The sequence below is a fragment of the Oryx dammah genome, unplaced genomic scaffold, assembly GCF_014754425.2.
Source record: "Oryx dammah isolate SB20612 unplaced genomic scaffold, SCBI_Odam_1.1 HiC_scaffold_18, whole genome shotgun sequence".
Lineage (NCBI taxonomy): Eukaryota > Metazoa > Chordata > Mammalia > Artiodactyla > Bovidae > Oryx > Oryx dammah.
In genome coordinates this window covers 69,243,474-69,260,564 of record NW_024070202.1, presented here as the reverse complement: position 1 = coordinate 69,260,564, position 17,091 = coordinate 69,243,474, and the positions used below count along the sequence as shown (strand labels likewise).

Here is a 17,091-nt window from a genome sequence, read left to right as displayed (position 1 = left end):
AGACGTTTGACAAAGACATTTTTAACAAGAAAAATATAATGGAATGTTTCAAAATGGAGACATTTTAGATGTGTCTGAAAATGTTAAAAAAAATTGGTCTTTTCATTTATTTGAAATAAGCTAAAAACACAATCTCTAGACTATTTTGCCTGATATAACGGACCATAGGCTAGAGTCTGCCGAGCAGCTTTGCTTGATTGATATTTGGTTTTCTGTTCTGCAACCCGAAAGGCAGCTATATTGGATAATTGGCTTTATTTAAAATAAGGCTCTAAAATGCTAGGGATTCCAGTTCAGTTCTTCAAACACTGACAGGCATAGATGTCTCTTTGGGCAGCAAGTTCTGCTGAGATCAGAAGGACCCCACTGATGAAGGAAAGCGAGGCATGTTGTGATGCAAGGAAACCTGATGTTAATTGTTTGGTCTTAGAGTGTGTGCTTGTGTGTGTGTATCTGTGTCTGAGTTTTAGGTTCATGAGTGAGTCTCAGAGAAAATTAAGAAATCTGGACCAGAACCATTTAGGAGGATATGCTGTGCCACAAAACAAACAGACAAAGAGTCAGGGTTAAGACACCCCCTGGAATGTTCCTGCATCTCTAAGCCCTTTGGAGTGATACCTCTTGCAATTTAAGGGAGGTTGAACTTGGGTTCAGGCAACTCCTCTTTCATTTACTCTTCCCTAGTATAGATTTAAAAACAACAAAAATATATGTATGTTGAACATTGCCTGCTCTACCTCTATTTTTCTATTTTAAGAACACATGTGTTTAACAGCAAGTAGCCCAACATTTTGTTCAAACAAGCGGGCAAAAACATTCCATCTGCCATACTGGGAGATTTGTTTCAAAGATTCTGTTATCCTGATGGCCTCAAAATAAAAAAACTTGACTGTGTGTGGTTAATAAGCCAGAAGTAAAAAAAAATTAAACAATATCCAGCCTGAAACTAATCATATTGAATAAAATAGGAAGAAACAAAATTAGGCATTTAGAATTCAGAGCACTGACCTCAGGTGCTAAGCCACTCTGGTTTTCATTTGGGAAGTAAGAATATTGATATTATGGGCTCTGTGGCAAATCAATACACCTTTGGGTGATTTATCTCTCTGATTCATAAAATGGGAGTTTGGGTGGATGGATTTCTTTCTGTTCTGGTCACCTAGGTACGAGAATTCCTAAGACAGAACTTCTAGGTGCTCTCAGAAACGCAGGCAAAAAGGTGATTATTTATAGCAGAGGGTCACCGAAGTTAACTGTCTAGTGAGTAACTTATCTGATAGGGGCATGCTAACTCATGTTCTTGTGTGTATTGAAAAACCATAGCATTTCTGAGAGAGGTATTGTTCAGTCCCAGCCAATATAAACAAAGATACTGTTCATGTACCAATTTCAAAATTTTAAAACAGAAGTGTTGCCTGTCATTCAAAATAGTAAATTAAAGACTCAGACTCCTACTCAGACTTCAACTGCAAGGATGATTATTCTTTAGGAAGAAACACAAACTGCAGTGACCGTTTTTCTTCACAGACGTGCTCAGCCATTAGAAAAGCTTAATAAATCCCTATTTAGTATGCATTTATGCAGTGATTACATGAACTTCGACCTCTGAAGAGCTGTAGCAATTAGCTTCAGTGTCCAGCATCTTCTCCCACCATTCCCCACTGGGTTCCTTGGGTCTTCCTTTCTCATCTCAGCAGTTTGTGTGCTAGGAAACATACAGTATTAAAGTTGACTTTCCACCTGAGGTATTTGCTTCTGCTCAAGTCACTTCCCCCTCTGCTCCCCCTACTCCTGTCTAAACAGCCATCTCAGATGGATATTGGGGCTCTGATCGTTGATATTACTCAAACGCAAATGGATTTCAATTCAATCTTGCCCTGTACTTTCGCAAAGAAGATAAACTCTAATGGCCCAAAGAGTTTCATTTCATAGCTCGTGGCATCTGAAATAAATCGGATCTCTTCTGTCAGGCTAATTTAACATTTTTTAAATATTCAATGTAATTTATTTTAAGTCAAATGAAAGCTAGTGGCTTGGCAGAAAGCTAGAGGTGGCAGGAGGGCCGCTGAAAAGCCCCTCTCCATGCGCTGCTCCCCCCACCCCCCGCCAAAAAAAAAAAGCCAGGAAGGCAGAGGAAAGTGTTTTAAGTTTCTAGTAAACACCGTTTAGCAAAAGAATAATAGGAAAGTTATCCCTTTCTCAAAGAGGGATGGAACTATAATTGTTGCCTTTAGCGGAGAGCTCAGATAAACCGCTGGGACTCATTCTAAAGTGACCCATCACTGCATTCATCTCTTCTTGAACTTTCGGTGAACCTGAGATTAAACAGGGGTGAGCAGCTAAGCAGTTTGTTGTTAGCAGCCTTTTCAACAACCCTTTCAGACTGAGTAAATATTGATCGGTTTGAATCTGATTGCCCCAGAGGAAAACACCAGGGCATCTGAATAGCCTCCAAAAGTAAACTTTCAAAGGTGAAGCCGAGAACAGACTTCAGAGTCACAGCACAATTTCAACTCAGTCCCATTTGAGGACACCCTGAATTTCTACAGTACTTTGAATGAAGGTGAGAGAAGAGAGGAAAAGCATTTGAAAAGTGGAATTTTCTACTGCATTTAGCCCAAGTCCCTAATTGAGACTCTTGTCCTTTTAAAATTTATCAGTAAAATGTTATTTTGTATTTTCTATCCTCTGTCATTTCAGTTACCATGGCTGTCATTTTTTCAAAGAGCTAACTGTGCTCTTCAGAGACCTAAACAGAAAAAGAGAGACCTTGAAATAAGATGTGTTAAGCGCCTTTGACTTAATCGATAGGGACAACTAAAAAGATACAAATGTTTCCTCGTTGAAAGGTATATTAATGCTTCCTAAATGCATTGCTTGTTAACTGATTTATTCCATGACCTAGAGAAAGCTTGGGATGTTTTACCATAATTCATTGTTCTCCTCTCAGCTACATTAAAACAAACCAGCACCTTGAAGATTGGAATCTCTGGGATTCCAGTGGGTCGGCTCTGCTTTTAGATATTGAAATCTCGGCAGTGGCATGCAAATGACACTTTAACACATTAAAGTATTTCAAAACCAGCCATCTGTTTTGCTGTGTGGTCTTATACTAATAAACAAAAGATACTGTATATGGCCAGGCGGGAAATGAAAGAAAGAGTTGACTGACTTTGAAGTTCTCTTCCATCCACTTGAGTCTTTTAGAAGCAACCCCCAAACCCAGGAGCGGGCGGTGGGGGGGCTGCCGGGTATCGGGTGCTCTTGATATGGCCGCGGCAACCGTGCCTGCAGAGTCCAGGCTTGCTCCCTTTGACAGGGAACTACAGGAAATCTCGAGGATGCTCTAGGAGGCCTGCATATTATAAGCTTTTGTAGGATTTCTCCCCTCCCACCCTGAACCCCAACTCATCCTTTGTAAAACACCCTTCGGCAAGGATGTCGTATGTCTGTATTTGTTTGTGATGCTGTAAAATTTCTGCTCTGCTCTTGGGGCTAAATTACAGCCTCCAAAACTGTGTGAAAGTAAAGGGAACGTGGTAACAGGTCTGGGAGCAGGGTCACTTAGAACTCTTTGCAGGCTTCCTCTATTTGAGAGCAGCAGATACAAGTGTTGGTCAGAAGCAACTTGAATATTGACCAACTTCAGGGCAGCTTCCACAAGTTCACCTGGAAGAACCTGTTGAACCTAGAGAAAATTAAATTTTTTTTTCTGAGTTATATGGCATGAAATTAGAGCGATAGACCCTTTAAAGCCATGAGGGCTGTGAAATCAAAGCTGAATCTGATGGGAATGAGATGTGTAACCCAGAAGGAATTGGGAGCAGGGGTTTAAAAAGTGACAGGAAGGAGTGGATATTGACAGGAGGAACTGGAAGAGGGATGCGGGGTTTACTCAGTACAGACCACACTGAGTTTAAACAGTGGAATATTTTGGCACACTGACAGCCCAAAAAGAAGGAAGAGGGGTGGGGTGGGGACCTCATCCACAAACAGCTTTATACTGGAGCTAATTAAATGTGAATCTCTTGGTTCACTGATGTGAGGAAAGACTGACTGAAGAGTTTCAGCTTTTGAAGGAGATTCTGTTTATATATATGTCAACATTGAGTTGGAGGTGAAAAGGTTAGCACTTGACCCAGGAAGTATCCATGTTTGTTTCAAAAATAGATCTGCTTCATAAATTTCTTCACCATTCTTTTTTTTTTTCCATGATAAACTTGATTATAATATAGCAACTGCTGCTCTTTTAGACAAAACCAACCTATTCCATAGACAGTGTTAGGTGCAATTACACTCATAGGGGAAGCTTCAGCTACATGATGAAAAGCTTTTACTTTTTTTCCAAGAAAAGGCCCACCTCTTTGAAAATATACACCACCACGCTTCTCCCTTTCCCCACATGAAATGAGCCAACTTTGGAGAAACCAGCAAATTGCAGCCATGCTGAAGCATATCTCAAACTTGAATATATTTATTACAGACATCTTAAGACCCGTAAACTCTGCTCTGGATCACACCACCCCAGGATACCAGAGCTGTTCATGATTGTACAGGAAATGGGAAATATCACAAAAGGATAACTGATAGAACTCAGTGTGGTACTTCAGGGACACCAAAACATTGTGCGACATGCAAAAGACTATTCACGAATCACACAAAATATACATTCATTGTGCCATCCATCACATTAACAATTGAGCTGAAAATACATCATATCCAGCTAAGATAACTGTGGAAGGAAGAAGCTGGTTTGAATAATACTTTTAGGTCCCAGATAACCCAGCACAAATTTTAAATAGAGTGTGGCCAGAGAAACAAGAAAGGGTTGGGGATGGGGAGATATTTAGCCCAGGAAGCAAGGTTTCTGACCCCTGTATTCTGCAGGCCTTCTTAACTCACTGAAAGAACAAACTGAGACTACCCTCTGAGGCATCTGATTGATTTCAAGTGAGAACTTTTATTCTTTAACCTATAAGCACATACAAAGTTGTACCAGCTTTGAGAGTTTGCCCACCCTGTTTTAATCTAAACATTAATCTAAACATTTCTAGAAAATCTGTATAAAGATAAATCTTTCAGGACAAAGTATTTACAACCAGCAAACTCACGCACATGGAATTAAATTAAATTAAGGGATGAATTAATTGTGTAAACACGCTCATAGAGAATGTCTTCCTCATGAGCTCTTGGACTCTCCTCTCTCTCCAGCCTACTTTCAGGGCAAAGTAGGAGAGAACTGTAAATATACAGACAGATAAAAGATGAGAGGCCTGCCTCTGATATATTTCTGCTGGCAAAGGAGACTATTTTCCAAAGGGCATCTGAAAGGAGCAGTAGGTTCAGTCGAAATCTCCTAAAAGTAGGGGTGTTAGGGGCCATCAGAAAATTGATGCTGGCGCTCAAGCTGCATTAGGGAGCTAACAACCCTTTTCCCCCACCCCCACATCAAGTCTCTCATCTAGAATTCTCTGGAAACACATTATCCCCAGCCAGGAGTTCCCCAGATAGGATCAGAAAGGCAGAGAGAGATTGTAAATGGAAAGGAAGATAAGCTAAGAATGTGCTTTGGGTAAGAAGTCCCAGCATGAGAAGTAGCCCTGGCTGCTGAGTGGGGCTGGGGCAGCCTCAGTGGGAGGTAGGTAGAGTGTCTGAGGTAGAAGAACCCGGGGAAGGAACGCAGGGTGAGGAGCTGGACTTCTCTGAGGATTCCTCAGCCTTCTCCTCGCTTCCCGTCGGAGTGGCTGGAGAGATGGGCAACAGACCCTCCTTCTCTCGTTTCTTCTGCTTCATTCGGCGGTTCTGGAACCAGATCTTCACCTGGGTCTCATTGAGCTGCAGGGACGCGGCAATTTCCACCCTGCGGGCGCGTGTCAGGTACTTGTTAAAGTGAAACTCCTTCTCCAGCTCCGTGAGCTGCTTAGTGGTGAAGTTGGTGCGCACCGCATTGGGCTGACCCACGTAGCCATACTCTCCAATTTTCCCTGGGGGCAATGAGAGGAAAAGGTAAAAATGTTTATAATCATATCAGATTCCCTACACGCTCCAGAGCAACCTTCAGGTAAAGGGGAGAATCAAGACTTTCTCAGCCTAATCCGGGCTTGGGAGGGTGAGTGATGAGGTGTAAGGTGTTGATCTGAAGTCAGCCATTAGCATGGTCAGACCATGATTAATGGAGCCTGGAGATATTAACAGAATGCTCTCCACACACACACACACCTACCCACTTCCTAAACCTCTAACATTCAGCCCCTTTGGAAACACAACAGTCCCAGATGCTTCTCTGCCCCCAAAGCACCTGAGGAATCTCTCCACACCCTATAACAGAAGTGGGAGGCAAGAACTTTTCTTAAGAAGAAAAAAAAAAAAAAAACATGATTAATTTTCCTTGGAAACTAAGCATACCAGCTCCTTCCAGAATCATAAAGGAGCATTCATGGAATGGCAAGACTGACCTGTTTTGGGAGGGTTTCTTTTGACTTTCATCCAGTCAAAGGTCTGTGCTGGAGAAGAGGTCTCTGACGCAGGGGAGCGACAGGCTTCTTGGTGGCTGGCGTGGAGAGGGGACAAGGAGTTATTATACGTGGCCAGGGCCAGGCTCTGGTGCTCTTGTCCATATGAGTGGTGAATGTACTGAGGCGAGCCCACCGCGCCCCCGGCATAACCCTGGTGGTGGTGCTGATGCTGGACCATGGGAGATGAGAGGTTTCCAGAGTAAACAGCGGGAGCGCACGAGGGGTACCCACCACTTACTTCTGCTTCCTGATTTAACGTGTAGGGGCTGTAAGGCGCGCCGAAGTTCTGCGCGCCGTAGCTTGGACCACAACTCGAGTGGGAGTAGGACACTCCCAGGTTCCCAGAAGTCTGATAGGTTGTCGGCTGGGGGTGGTGATGGTGGTGGTGGTGGTGGTGGGGCGGGCTGATCTGCACCCCCCTGCCCACTAGGAAGCGGTCGTCGCTGCCACAGCTGTTGGCACTGACCGCGCACGACTGGAAAGTTGTAATTCCGTGGTCGGAGGGGTAGGCTCGCGCTGAGCAGGTCCCCGAGTCGCCACCGCTGAGGATGGGGTATTCCAGGAAGGAGCTCATTCTTGCATTGTCCATCTGTCACTGAGTGACCGGGTCCTGCGAAGTCCTGGGTGACCGTGCCAACTTTCTCACTTCCTCCATGGGGCCCGAGAAGAAAAATGATATGAATGTACAGTGCGCAAGAGGGGGGGCGGGAGGGCGGAGGGCGCTACGGGAGGGGCACGTGATTCTATCAGCCAATGGCGGAGCCTCCTGAGAAAGTTTGTTGGCTCCTGCAGTGATGGATCACCGTTTCAGTGGCATTTAAATCCCCGGCGCTCCCCAGTCTAGGTGACGCGCAGTCGCCCCCCCAGGCAGCCTGGGCGGCAGCAGCAGCTGCGACGGCCGCAGGGGCAGAAGCGGCGCGCTAAGGCGAAGGGGAGCAGAGGCTGCTTTCTGCGCGCACCGACTCCGATCGCCCTCCCCCCTCCGGGAGGTGGGGGCTGGAAGGCATCCCCCGTCACCGCCCCCCTCCCCACCGCGCCCAGAAAGATGAATTGGCAAAAGGTGAGACGCACGAAGGGCTCCGCGGTCTCTCGGGCTGGGAATCAGTGGGGAGGAGGAGCTCGCTGGGCGGCCACTAGCACACTGGCCGAGCCCGGAAAGCCAGGAACTGAAAGGGTCGCTTTCCGGGCTCTTTCCCTTCCGTCCCTCCTATGGTGCCTTGAAGAGGACCGAGAACGGTGGCGTAGGACATCGTTAGGCCACCAGGTCTCTAAAGTCGGGATGGAGAGGGAAGTACGCAGAGGGCTGGTTCGGAGGAACCCGAGTGGGCGTGGAGGGAACGAGGGCAAGAAAGGAAACTTCCCTTCCTCAAGGAGAGTCCTGAAGCCTCCTTTCCTCCCCCCCCCCCCCCCCCCCCACCCCCCCCCCCCACCCCCCCCCCCCCCCCCCCCCGCCACACACACACACCTCCCCATCCTCCCCACCCTCTGGCTATTAGTGTGGCAACCGGGAGTTTCTGTAATTCGACGCCCGGGAGAGAGGGTGAGCCTTCTGAGCTAGGCTTGCTGGCCAAGGCTAGGGGTGGCCCGGCTCTTCGCCCTCCCTCCCTCCTCGCTCTCCGCCCCTTTCTCCTCCCCACTTAGCTTTGCTCCGGGAGCTCTACGGGGAGCAACTCCGCCGCTGGATTTTGAGGGGTAGGAGGAGGGGCGAGAGAGATGACGATAGCGGACGTGGCCAGAGTGGGGGCCGGGCCCTGCGCTGCAGGCCATCTGCCGGCTCCCTAGGAACAGGGAGCCTGCAGGCTCCCACCCGGGCCTCAGAGGGTGAGACCACAGCTCCGGCGAAGTACGATGAACTCCTCTTCCCCACCCCCACCCACCCCTGCAAGGTTTCTTGTTTTCTGGAGGGGGACGTTAGAAGTGGTATAGCCTCTTTTATCTACACCCTCCCATTCAAGTGGGGGTGGGAGCTGGCAGGTGGGAGGGGCGGGGGACAGATGGCTGATGGTGGACAGGACATTCTCTTCTTCCCCAGCAACACCTCCTCCCTTTTGTAACTGACTGTGTAGTTCCTTGTGTAAACCTGCAAGTCTACCCCTAGAGAGACACGTGCAAATCTGAGCATCATCCCAGGACAGCGATCCTGTTCTCCATCACCTTCCTCTTACCCCGATGCCCATAGGGTCGTTAATTGCTCTTTACTATTAGGCCTCGTGTCAGCCTTTGGCTTGTAGAGAGAAAAGGCGAAACAGAGGCTAAGAATTGATGCATTCTTAGGTAAAAGAAGTCCAGACATCATACAAGAATTTTGCAGCCAATGCTGTACAGATTTGACTCTGACCATGTTTACCACATGGGGATCCAACGGATCAAATTTATCTGATTGTGTGTGGCTTTGGGGTTCCCACTCCCCTCCAGCTTTCCCTTCCAGGTTAAAAAAAGGAAGTTTTGCTTGAGGCAGGCACATTTCAGAGGTGTTAGCCTTTCAGGTTTCTGTGTCCTGTTCTCTACCTATACAAGTTCCCTCCTAATCTGTCTCCCCAAGAGGGAAAACGGACAGACATTTGACTGTGGATTCCCTCAGAAGCGAGGGCACATTTTTTCCTAAACATTTCCTTTTAAAAGGTATGTTCCTGTGACCTATCCCCAATCACAGTTAAGAGGGAGGCCTGGAAAGGTCACTCCTGCGCCCCACCCCCCATTTCAGCACCTGGAGAACCTCATCTTGGAGGAGGGAAAAGGCAAGGAGGCCCTCCTGGAGGTGGCTTCCTTGGGAGTGCCAGGCGTCCAGCCAAGGGGGAGAGAAGGGGCTCTTGGGAGGAAGGAGACAGGACAGGACATTAGGGGGTCCAGGCTGGCTTTGCGGACGACCTGCTCTTCCAGCCGAAGCTCGTCGGTAGGTTCTGGCCCTTGCCTCACTCCTGTCCCTTTGTTGGCTTCCTCGGCCCGGGTCTGCACGACTCCCTCCGCCGCAGGGCTCACACCACAAAGTCACTCCAGTCTGCAACCTCTCTCTTTCCTCTGCTAGTTCTGGGCCTCTGAGCTCCTCTCCCTCCACCTCTCTTCCTCCCTCCGGGCTTCTTTTCGCGGTCTTCGTGGGGGAATGTTTTTCTTAGGATCACACATAAGCTTTCGCTCGCACACAAGTACGCTGCACAGCGGCGGGCTACCGACCCGCCTCCGCGCACCGCTCCCGGCAGGCAGGCTCCCGCGGCGGAGCCGACTCCGCCCAAGCTGGTCGGCCAGAGCGCCGCTCTCCCCGTGCGGCTCACAAAGGCAGCCTCCTCTGGCCTCGAGCCCGGGGGCTTCCGTAGCGCGGTTCCTTCCCCACCCCCACGAAATCCCAGGGCTCATTCGCCAGGTAGGAGACCCGAGGTCCGTGGGGCAAGTAGGCCAGCACCCCACGACTCGAGCCAAAATCTCTTAAACCGCCCGTAAAGACTGGATGAAAGGCGAGCCCGGCCCCTTGCAAGCAGCTAGTTGGGCTCAAAGCGCCTTTCATGGTTCTACTAGAAAGGGAAGGAGCGAGGAAGAGACAAAACGCCGCCGAGGCCCGGAGCTGTTCATGGCATCCGCAGCTCAGCCAAGCTGCTGTTGTTTTAAAAGAGCAATAAAAATGAATTATGACTAAACGGCTTCTAACTTAATGCTTTCGGACGGGGATCCCCGGCAAATACGTAAGAGGATTTTTATTTGTGCATGTGTTCCTGCAATTGATCTCTTTGATGACATTCTCATTCATAGAAAGCGTTTGATTTATGAGTGGAGGATGAATCTCAAACAGCAGCGGCTTAGCCCTGGCCGCGGCCCGGCCGCCTGCTCCGCTCCGCTCCGCGCCGAGGGCAGGAGACCTGCCCGGGTCCTCACTCGCCTCCGCCGCTGCCAGGATTTAGGGGGCAAAAGGTGGGGGAAGTAGGCAGTAAACCCGTGGAGAAAGATCGCTATTTCCTCATAACTTCCAATCCTTTGCTATTAAGAGCCGGGTTCTTAAATCAACCCACCCCCCACACATGTTGCTTACACTCTGCGTTTTCTCACGGTAAGTAGCCATCAGAACAGAGCTCAGTAAGGGAAAAATAAACATGGGGAGACATAAGAAGGGAGGGGAAAAAAAAAAAAACAGAACAACCCAGTAACATCCCTAGATCACATTTTATTGATATTTCTTTTAAAGTGCTTTTTCTCTTTCTCTAGAAACTGGGTTAATCTATAACCTGGGGTGTAGAAACACTCCACTTTAAATCTCATCTTGCTAACCTGACTTCAAAGCTTTAATGATCCATTATTTGCCATGTAAACAGATTTAAGAATGAAATATTGATTTTTCTGACCCTGGAGGGAAAAAAAAAAAAGAATCCTAGAATGACTGAACCAGAGGATTGGAAAGAACCCTTTCTGAAGTGCATTTTCCAGCCAGTAACCATTGTTTTATTTTTGTTTTTCTGTTTTAGACCTGTTTGCCTGGACCCATCAACAGCTGGGAGACTAATCAACCACACTGAAAATGTTTGGGAATTTGTGGGGGAGGGGGTTGGGATGTAGATATTTGAAACAAACATATAAATAAATGAATGGTTGATAACTTAGTTATTGAACTGGAGACTGGTAGCTTGTTAAAGAAACTCCATGTTCCTCCTTGGAGTTGGAGGTTTCTGTAGGCACTTTATTTCTCCACTTTCAAAAGCTTGGGCTTGGCCCAACTCTGAGGCTGCCCAGTCCTGTTTCTATTGCCAATTTAAATCTATGGCTTGAACCTCTATGTTGAAAACCTAATCCATTCCCTTAAAAAAAAAAAAAAGCAAAACACACTTCTCAGAAGCCCTAACCCTTTTCTGGCTTTCCTTTTTGTTGCTGTTTCTGTCTGTTGAAGACTTTGAACATGCTCATTCAATAAATATATTAAAATTGGAAAAGAAAGTGGATTGTGACCAGAATTTTATTTACCAAGTTAGACTAAAAGAGGAAAAAGAAACTGTTATGAGCCTTGAGAAAGAGGGGGAGGAAAAAAATAAGAAAGCTACTTATAGCAAAGGAGAATTTATTCTACCAAAAATATGCATGACAATGCACCCTAATGTAATACAAAAATAAAAAGAAAGTGAAGATACAATTATATGATCACTTTCTTGCAGGCCTCATATATTGCTTTCAGGAAATCACATAGAGGGTTGTTGGATTAGATTTAAAACAACTAAAACTCCAAAATAGTCTGGAGAAAAGATGACTCTGAAACTGGGTCAAGGGAATCACTAAACAGAAAAATCTTCCAACATTTAAAAGAGGGAGAGGGTAAGTCAAGAAGAAAATAAAATAAAAATTAGAATAAAGGAAGGCAAAACCACCTGGTCAAAGGGGTCTTTTTTTTTTTTTTGTGATGCTTTGTTTTGCTTTAATGTTTTTAGTAATTCAGATGCTGCAAGTCAATTGTGGTGAGTGTGTCTGTAAAAAAGTCAAAGCTGTCAGCTGAAATATCTACTGGACTGTCGAGGGAACCCGGCAAACTGGGCGAGACTGCATCTGAAAGCTGCAGGCAGGAATCTGTGGAAAAAACGTTAAAGTCCTGCAAAGAGGGGACCTCGAGGGCCTCGGGACTGTCATTGTTTAGGCCAGAGCCACAGTTCTGGCCCATTGTTGACAAGCAGTTAGGAACAGTGGGTGACTGGTGCTGAAAATGTTTCAGATTTTTCTCATTGCTGGTTAAAGGCGAAACTGGGAAACTTTGGGAGTCGCCATTGTGTCCATTGGAAGCCTGCTGCTGAGAGAGGGCATTTTGCTGAAAAGTGTAACCTTCCCTCTCCAGAAGGGCCCCGGAGACGCTGAGGGCTTGCTCAAAGAGCGACTTCTCCTCCTCGTCCTCGTCCACTTTCTCAGAGTCTTCGAGGCTTTTGAATTTTCCTTCGCTGCTTTGGTTCTCTTTGCACTGGGTCTGCCTCTTGTGCTTCATCCTCCGGTTCTGAAACCACACTTTCACTTGTCTCTCAGTCAAGTCCAGCAGCGCTGCAATTTCCACCCTTCGGGGTCTGCAAAGGTACTTGTTGAAATGAAATTCTTTTTCCAGCTCTAAAAGCTGTGTGTTGGTGTAAGCAGTTCTCAGGCGCCGAGAGCCCCCGCCGCTGCCATCGGCGATTTCCAGGGATTCTGAGGAAAGGGAAACCAACAAGAGACACACGCACAGTTGGAGGTGGAGGGGTCCGAGCGGGGTTATTCCACTGGAGAATAAATATAGCAGAAAAGATCAACTGCAACAAAATGGCCGCCCCTGAATGCAGTAAAGCTTTTGTGCTGCCCTTCCTGGGAGCCTAGCCTGGGGAGACCCCATCTCTTCCACCTCCATCAGATTCCTGTCTGTAGCTCCCCCCAACCTCTCCATCCGGGAGCAAACTTTATATTAGCCACACCACAATTTATAATTAATGCATCAGCTGCTTAGCTGAGCAAGAGCGATCTATCACTCTTCATTACTGTCAAAAAGCCAAACTCTAGGACAACTAGACAAGAGGAGGTCAGTTCCAACTCAAATAAATCATCCCACATTACACAAGTTAGGGAAAGTTCCCCCACCCCCTTCTTAAAAATATATATATGTCTCATTGTGGATCCCTTGTCTCCACATCAAACCCACTCCTGAGCCCACAGGGGAAGGGAAAGCAGCCAAGCATCTCTCCCTCTCCCCTTCTCTCCCAGCCCACGCTCCCCTCCCCCATAACCGCTCTCAGGGCAACCCAGAAGGGGAAGAGGGTCCCAGGACCTGGGGCCAAGTCTTTGGACTGACCTTTGTGGCTGAGGCAGGCAGGGCCGGTGGCGGCGGCGGCCGAGGCGGGCGGCAGCACGGTTTTCTTGGCCGCCTTCTTCTCCTTCATCCAGGGGTACTCGGGCGGCTGCAGGGCGCCGGCGGGCACTGGGCTGCCGCGGCTGCCCGCGGGGCTCGGCTTGGGGCGGCCGCCAGCGCCGTGGCGAGGGTGACTGCCCGGGTTCAGGCTGGGAATGGTCTGCTCAAAAGGAGGAGGAATCAGTGTCGAGTGTGAAAGCGTCGAGGTCTTGATTGATGAACTTTGAAATGTATCAGCGACAGGGGGAAAAGATGTCAGGCACTCAGCGAGCGACGGCTGGCTATTGATAAAACCAATCTCTCGCTCAAATTCGTAATTCATGGCCTTCTCCTTGGAGCCCCCTCGGAGAAAAAGTTCCCTCTTCTGGAGGGGTTTGGGGGGGCAAGGCCCAGGAAAAAGGCGAGCGCAGAGGGGGAAAAAAAATCTATCATAGAAGATCGCTGCTGGGGTGTTTTTTTTCTAATTCACTGATTACAGCCGTATGGGGACCGCGCTACTATTAAACTATTGAATTCATGGAGACAAGGTTGAAATTGGACCGAATTGGCTGTCACATGATTGCTTCTGCCCAATGACAATTTGGGCTTTAATCAAAAGAAGCCACTGTCTGTTTGATTGATCCAAAAAAGTCGGGAAGGAACGCCTCATTGGGGGCCAGCGAGGCTTTATTTACACTTTTTTCAGGACAAAAATACATATATGTGGGTGTGGGTTGGAGATGCGTGGCAGTGCGTGAGGGCGAAGGTGCCTGCCTGCCTCCTGATCCACACGGAGGTGGTGTGTGCGCCTGGGAGTGTGTGTGAGTGTGTGAGTGCGTGCGAGTGCTGAGCCCTGCTGCCGGTCCCGCCGGTGGCCGCCCTCTGCCTCCCCCGCACACTCCGCGCATTGTTTGGGACTGTCGGGAAGACGCCTCGCACCTCACAAATCATTTAAGCACCTCAGTCTGACGCCTGCAGTCATTAACAAAGTAATCCATTAATCTTCAAAGTTTTGACACCCGAGGGCCACGCATCCCAGCCACACAAGTTCTAGTAAGGCAGGAGGAAGATGCAGAGGGAGGGGAGATGAGACGGAGTAAGGGGCGTCGGGGACAGAAAAAGAGAGGATGATTATTTAGGGGGCTCCCCCCTTTTATTTCTCTTTTCCTCCTCTGCTTTTTCTAAAACCAGTTCCTGGATCTCAGAACTGATCTGCCTCTGTTTTCCTTCCCGTCTTTCCCTCTTTACCTCTTTTTTCCCTCTTCTTCCGTCTTCCTCCTCCCTCTCCCCTCTGTCCACCTCTCCTCCCCCCACTTCCCTCAGGCCCTCACTCCCCCTCCCAAAGCCCAGCTCGTAGTCCGCGCCCCCCGGACCCCGGACCCCGGCCCATTGTTAGCCGGCTTTTCCACGACAGCTTCGCCTCTGGCTCCAGCGGGAAGCGGAAAACGGGAGGCGGCTCTCCAGGCTTCCCGACCCTCCTGCGCCATCAACTTTTCAGGAGTGGCTGGAGAAAGATAGAGGCATGTGCCAAGCGAGACAACAACCCCAGATCCATGTGCCCAAATCCCCGTAGCCAGGGCGGCGACCAGCCAAAGAAATGCCGCCCCGAGCAGGCGCGTGCGGCTCCTGGCATTCTGGGTTTCATACCCGTAGGGCTCGGGTGCGGTAAGTATTTCTGATTTCGAGGAAGTCTGTTGGAAGTTAGCAGCACGGAGGGAGAAGGCGCTTGCTTGTTCTTTTTTTCTTTTTCTTCTCCTTCCCTTCTTCTCCTCATCCTTGTCGCTCTGATGGGGCTTGTTGATCCAGATGCAGTGACTGCTCCTTGGCAGCCAGAATCGTCTCCTGAACTGTCCCGCTTCTTGGCCACCAGGGATGTTTGCACTCGGGGTCTGTTGTGGGAAACAGGACCGCGGGTAAGGGACGACCCAAGGAGGAATTATAAAGGTTCTGTTTCTCTGTTCACTGTCTTTTTTTCCAACTCGGAGACTTGAGACTGAGCGCATCTTGGACTGTGCTGGAGGGTTCAAAAGATAACACCTTTAGATACCAAACAATAACTGCAAAAATCCACCAAGGGAGAAAAGGGAAGGAGGCTGAGAGAGCAATCTGAAGGTATCTCTTTTCCCCCACACCGAGGATGATGATTCGCTTTTGCTTCTTTGAAATGGACCAAGTGATCAGACTCCCCCTGGCCGGCAGGCATCAGTGGCAGGAAAATAAATCATTCTGATGGCCAGGGAGAGAGAGATTGTTGGGAGAGAAAAATCTACGTAGAAAACAAGAAAGGCTGACCAAGCCACAAGGACAGAACTCCATCTCTGAGACTGGCATCAAAGGGGGCTTGGGTTGGAAATTAGATAGAAAGTGGCCTCCGTCATTGACTGGCCCAGAGCAATGCCTTACGGATAGAGATGCTATTTTGGAAAATGTGAGGTTTTTTCAGTTTTCTTGCTTTTATTCCAAACAAAGCTCTGAAGGAAGTCTGGGTGCGATCAATCTTGCTCACCAAAAGCCTTGACAGCTTCTGGCCCTTAAGAACACATTTCAGCTTCGAGCTCTTTCCAAGATCAAATGTGGCCGAGCAAAGAGGAGAGCAGGAAACGCAAGTAAACAAGGAAAACTAGTGTTTTAAAAGATATTTTTGGCAGCAGAGTTAGAGGGCTGCTTTTAGGAAAGGTGCTTTGCGGACTCTGGGATGGTGGCTTTAGGCATTTGCTTTTACCAGAAAATATTGAGGAGTTAAGAGGAGGGGGAATGCGGAGAAGAAGCAACGCTGCCCCCATATCGCTGAGGCTTTGTCAGGGGCTGCGTGGGTGAGAGCTTTCTGCTCGCCTCAGCGGCCTTAATTCAAATACCATCTGGAAGAACCCTCCCCCTTTTTTAAACCACTCAACACTGAAATCTTCCCCAAATCTATTACTTTAACTCAGGAGATATTTTAATACATATTTCTTTTTAATATCTAGAAAACAGGGGTTGAGATTGATATTTTTTCTCTGAAAGTCAAAATGAATGTCTTGACTGGCAAGATATGGGAAATCATATTGGAATCTCACTTTAAAAATCTGCCCTGAGGGAAGGTGGACGCGCCTCCAAACCAATTCTTCCTCAGCTAAAGGGTAGATTTTAGAAACTACAAATAGTGGTATCCCTGAAAGATTTTTTTCTCTCTGGATGGGTAGCTTTCTCTCTCTCTCTCTCTGCCTTCTCTTTCTCCCCTCCCCCCCTCCTGTATTCTCCCAGGTAATTTTACACACTTCTCTAAAATTATTACTTAACAGCAGACTCCCTTGTCTACTCAGCCTACTGTATTCATATCTGAACAAGCAAAAGGGTGGAAGCTACAGTCCTCACTGGAGAAAAGACTGGTTTTCCAACTTTGCATTTCTGAGTTGCGCCATATTTCAGCAGGGATGTTGGAGTTGGGTAGAGAGCAAAATCTACTTCTTCCATATCCTAAACTCTTTTGAAAAGAAAAAAAAAAAAATGTAACAGGAGCTCCAGGACAGATTTGGGGGAAGCACCTCTAGCAGTGAAACATCCAGCACTTTTACAGCTGCCTGGCTTTGCATCTTCCCAGTCTTTTTCTTTTTCTTTTTCTTTTTTTAAGACTTCAGGAGGTTCCCTAAAAGCAGATCCTCCAGGCCCAGTAGGTACCCCTAAAATGGCTCCATTGCCTGTTTTGAAAGCTCATCTTCAGGAGCTTCTCACGGGAAAGATAGAGGCCATGATGATGTGTATTTTGGATTGCAAACAAAATGGCGACATTTC

At 47.9% G+C, this 17,091-nt stretch overlaps 2 protein-coding genes and 1 long non-coding RNA gene across 4 annotated transcripts; 1 reads left to right on the top strand and 2 right to left on the bottom strand.

Moving 5' to 3' along the window:
• Positions 1-4,458: 4,458 nt before the first annotated feature.
• On the bottom strand, positions 4,459-7,322 carry HOXA1 (homeobox A1). 2 transcript variants are annotated; one of them, XM_040259730.1, is made up of 3 exons: positions 6,754-7,322; positions 6,456-6,550; positions 5,898-5,984 (listed from the first exon to the last, which is right to left on the bottom strand). In XM_040259730.1, exons 1-2 carry the CDS (start codon positions 7,102-7,104, stop codon positions 6,491-6,493), a joined length of 411 nt encoding a protein of 136 aa, XP_040115664.1. In that variant the 5' UTR covers positions 7,105-7,322; the 3' UTR covers positions 5,898-5,984; positions 6,456-6,490. The 2 variants fall into 2 exon arrangements, with proteins under 2 accessions (XP_040115663.1, XP_040115664.1); XM_040259729.1 differs by having other exon boundaries at positions 4,459-5,984; positions 6,456-7,322.
• Positions 7,264-11,310, top strand: LOC120877433. Its single transcript, XR_005724332.1, has 2 exons — positions 7,264-7,575; positions 10,964-11,310. It is a non-coding gene; the product is annotated as an uncharacterized LOC120877433 (long non-coding RNA).
• On the bottom strand, positions 10,950-14,433 carry HOXA2 (homeobox A2). The gene is made up of 2 exons (XM_040259728.1): positions 13,285-14,433; positions 10,950-12,650 (listed from the first exon to the last, which is right to left on the bottom strand). Exons 1-2 carry the CDS (start codon positions 13,661-13,663, stop codon positions 11,911-11,913), a joined length of 1,119 nt encoding a protein of 372 aa, XP_040115662.1. The 5' UTR covers positions 13,664-14,433; the 3' UTR covers positions 10,950-11,910.
• Between the last annotated feature and the right edge of the window lie 2,658 nt (positions 14,434-17,091).

What these genes read in the sequence shown, in the direction of transcription:
- HOXA1 (XM_040259729.1), bottom strand. Translation starts at nt 7,104, where the DNA reads ATGGACAATGCAAGAATGAGCTCCTTCCTGGAATACCCCATCCTCAGC. An exon ending in AAGAAACCCTCCCAAAACAG is followed by an intron (nt 5,985 to 6,455) that starts GTCAGTCTTGCC and finishes CATTGCCCCCAG; the next exon opens with GGAAAATTGGAGAGTATGGC.
- HOXA2 (XM_040259728.1), bottom strand. Translation starts at nt 13,663, where the DNA reads ATGAATTACGAATTTGAGCGAGAGATTGGTTTTATCAATAGCCAGCCG. An exon ending in TGCCTGCCTCAGCCACAAAG is followed by an intron (nt 12,651 to 13,284) that starts GTCAGTCCAAAG and finishes CCCTTTCCTCAG; the next exon opens with AATCCCTGGAAATCGCCGAT.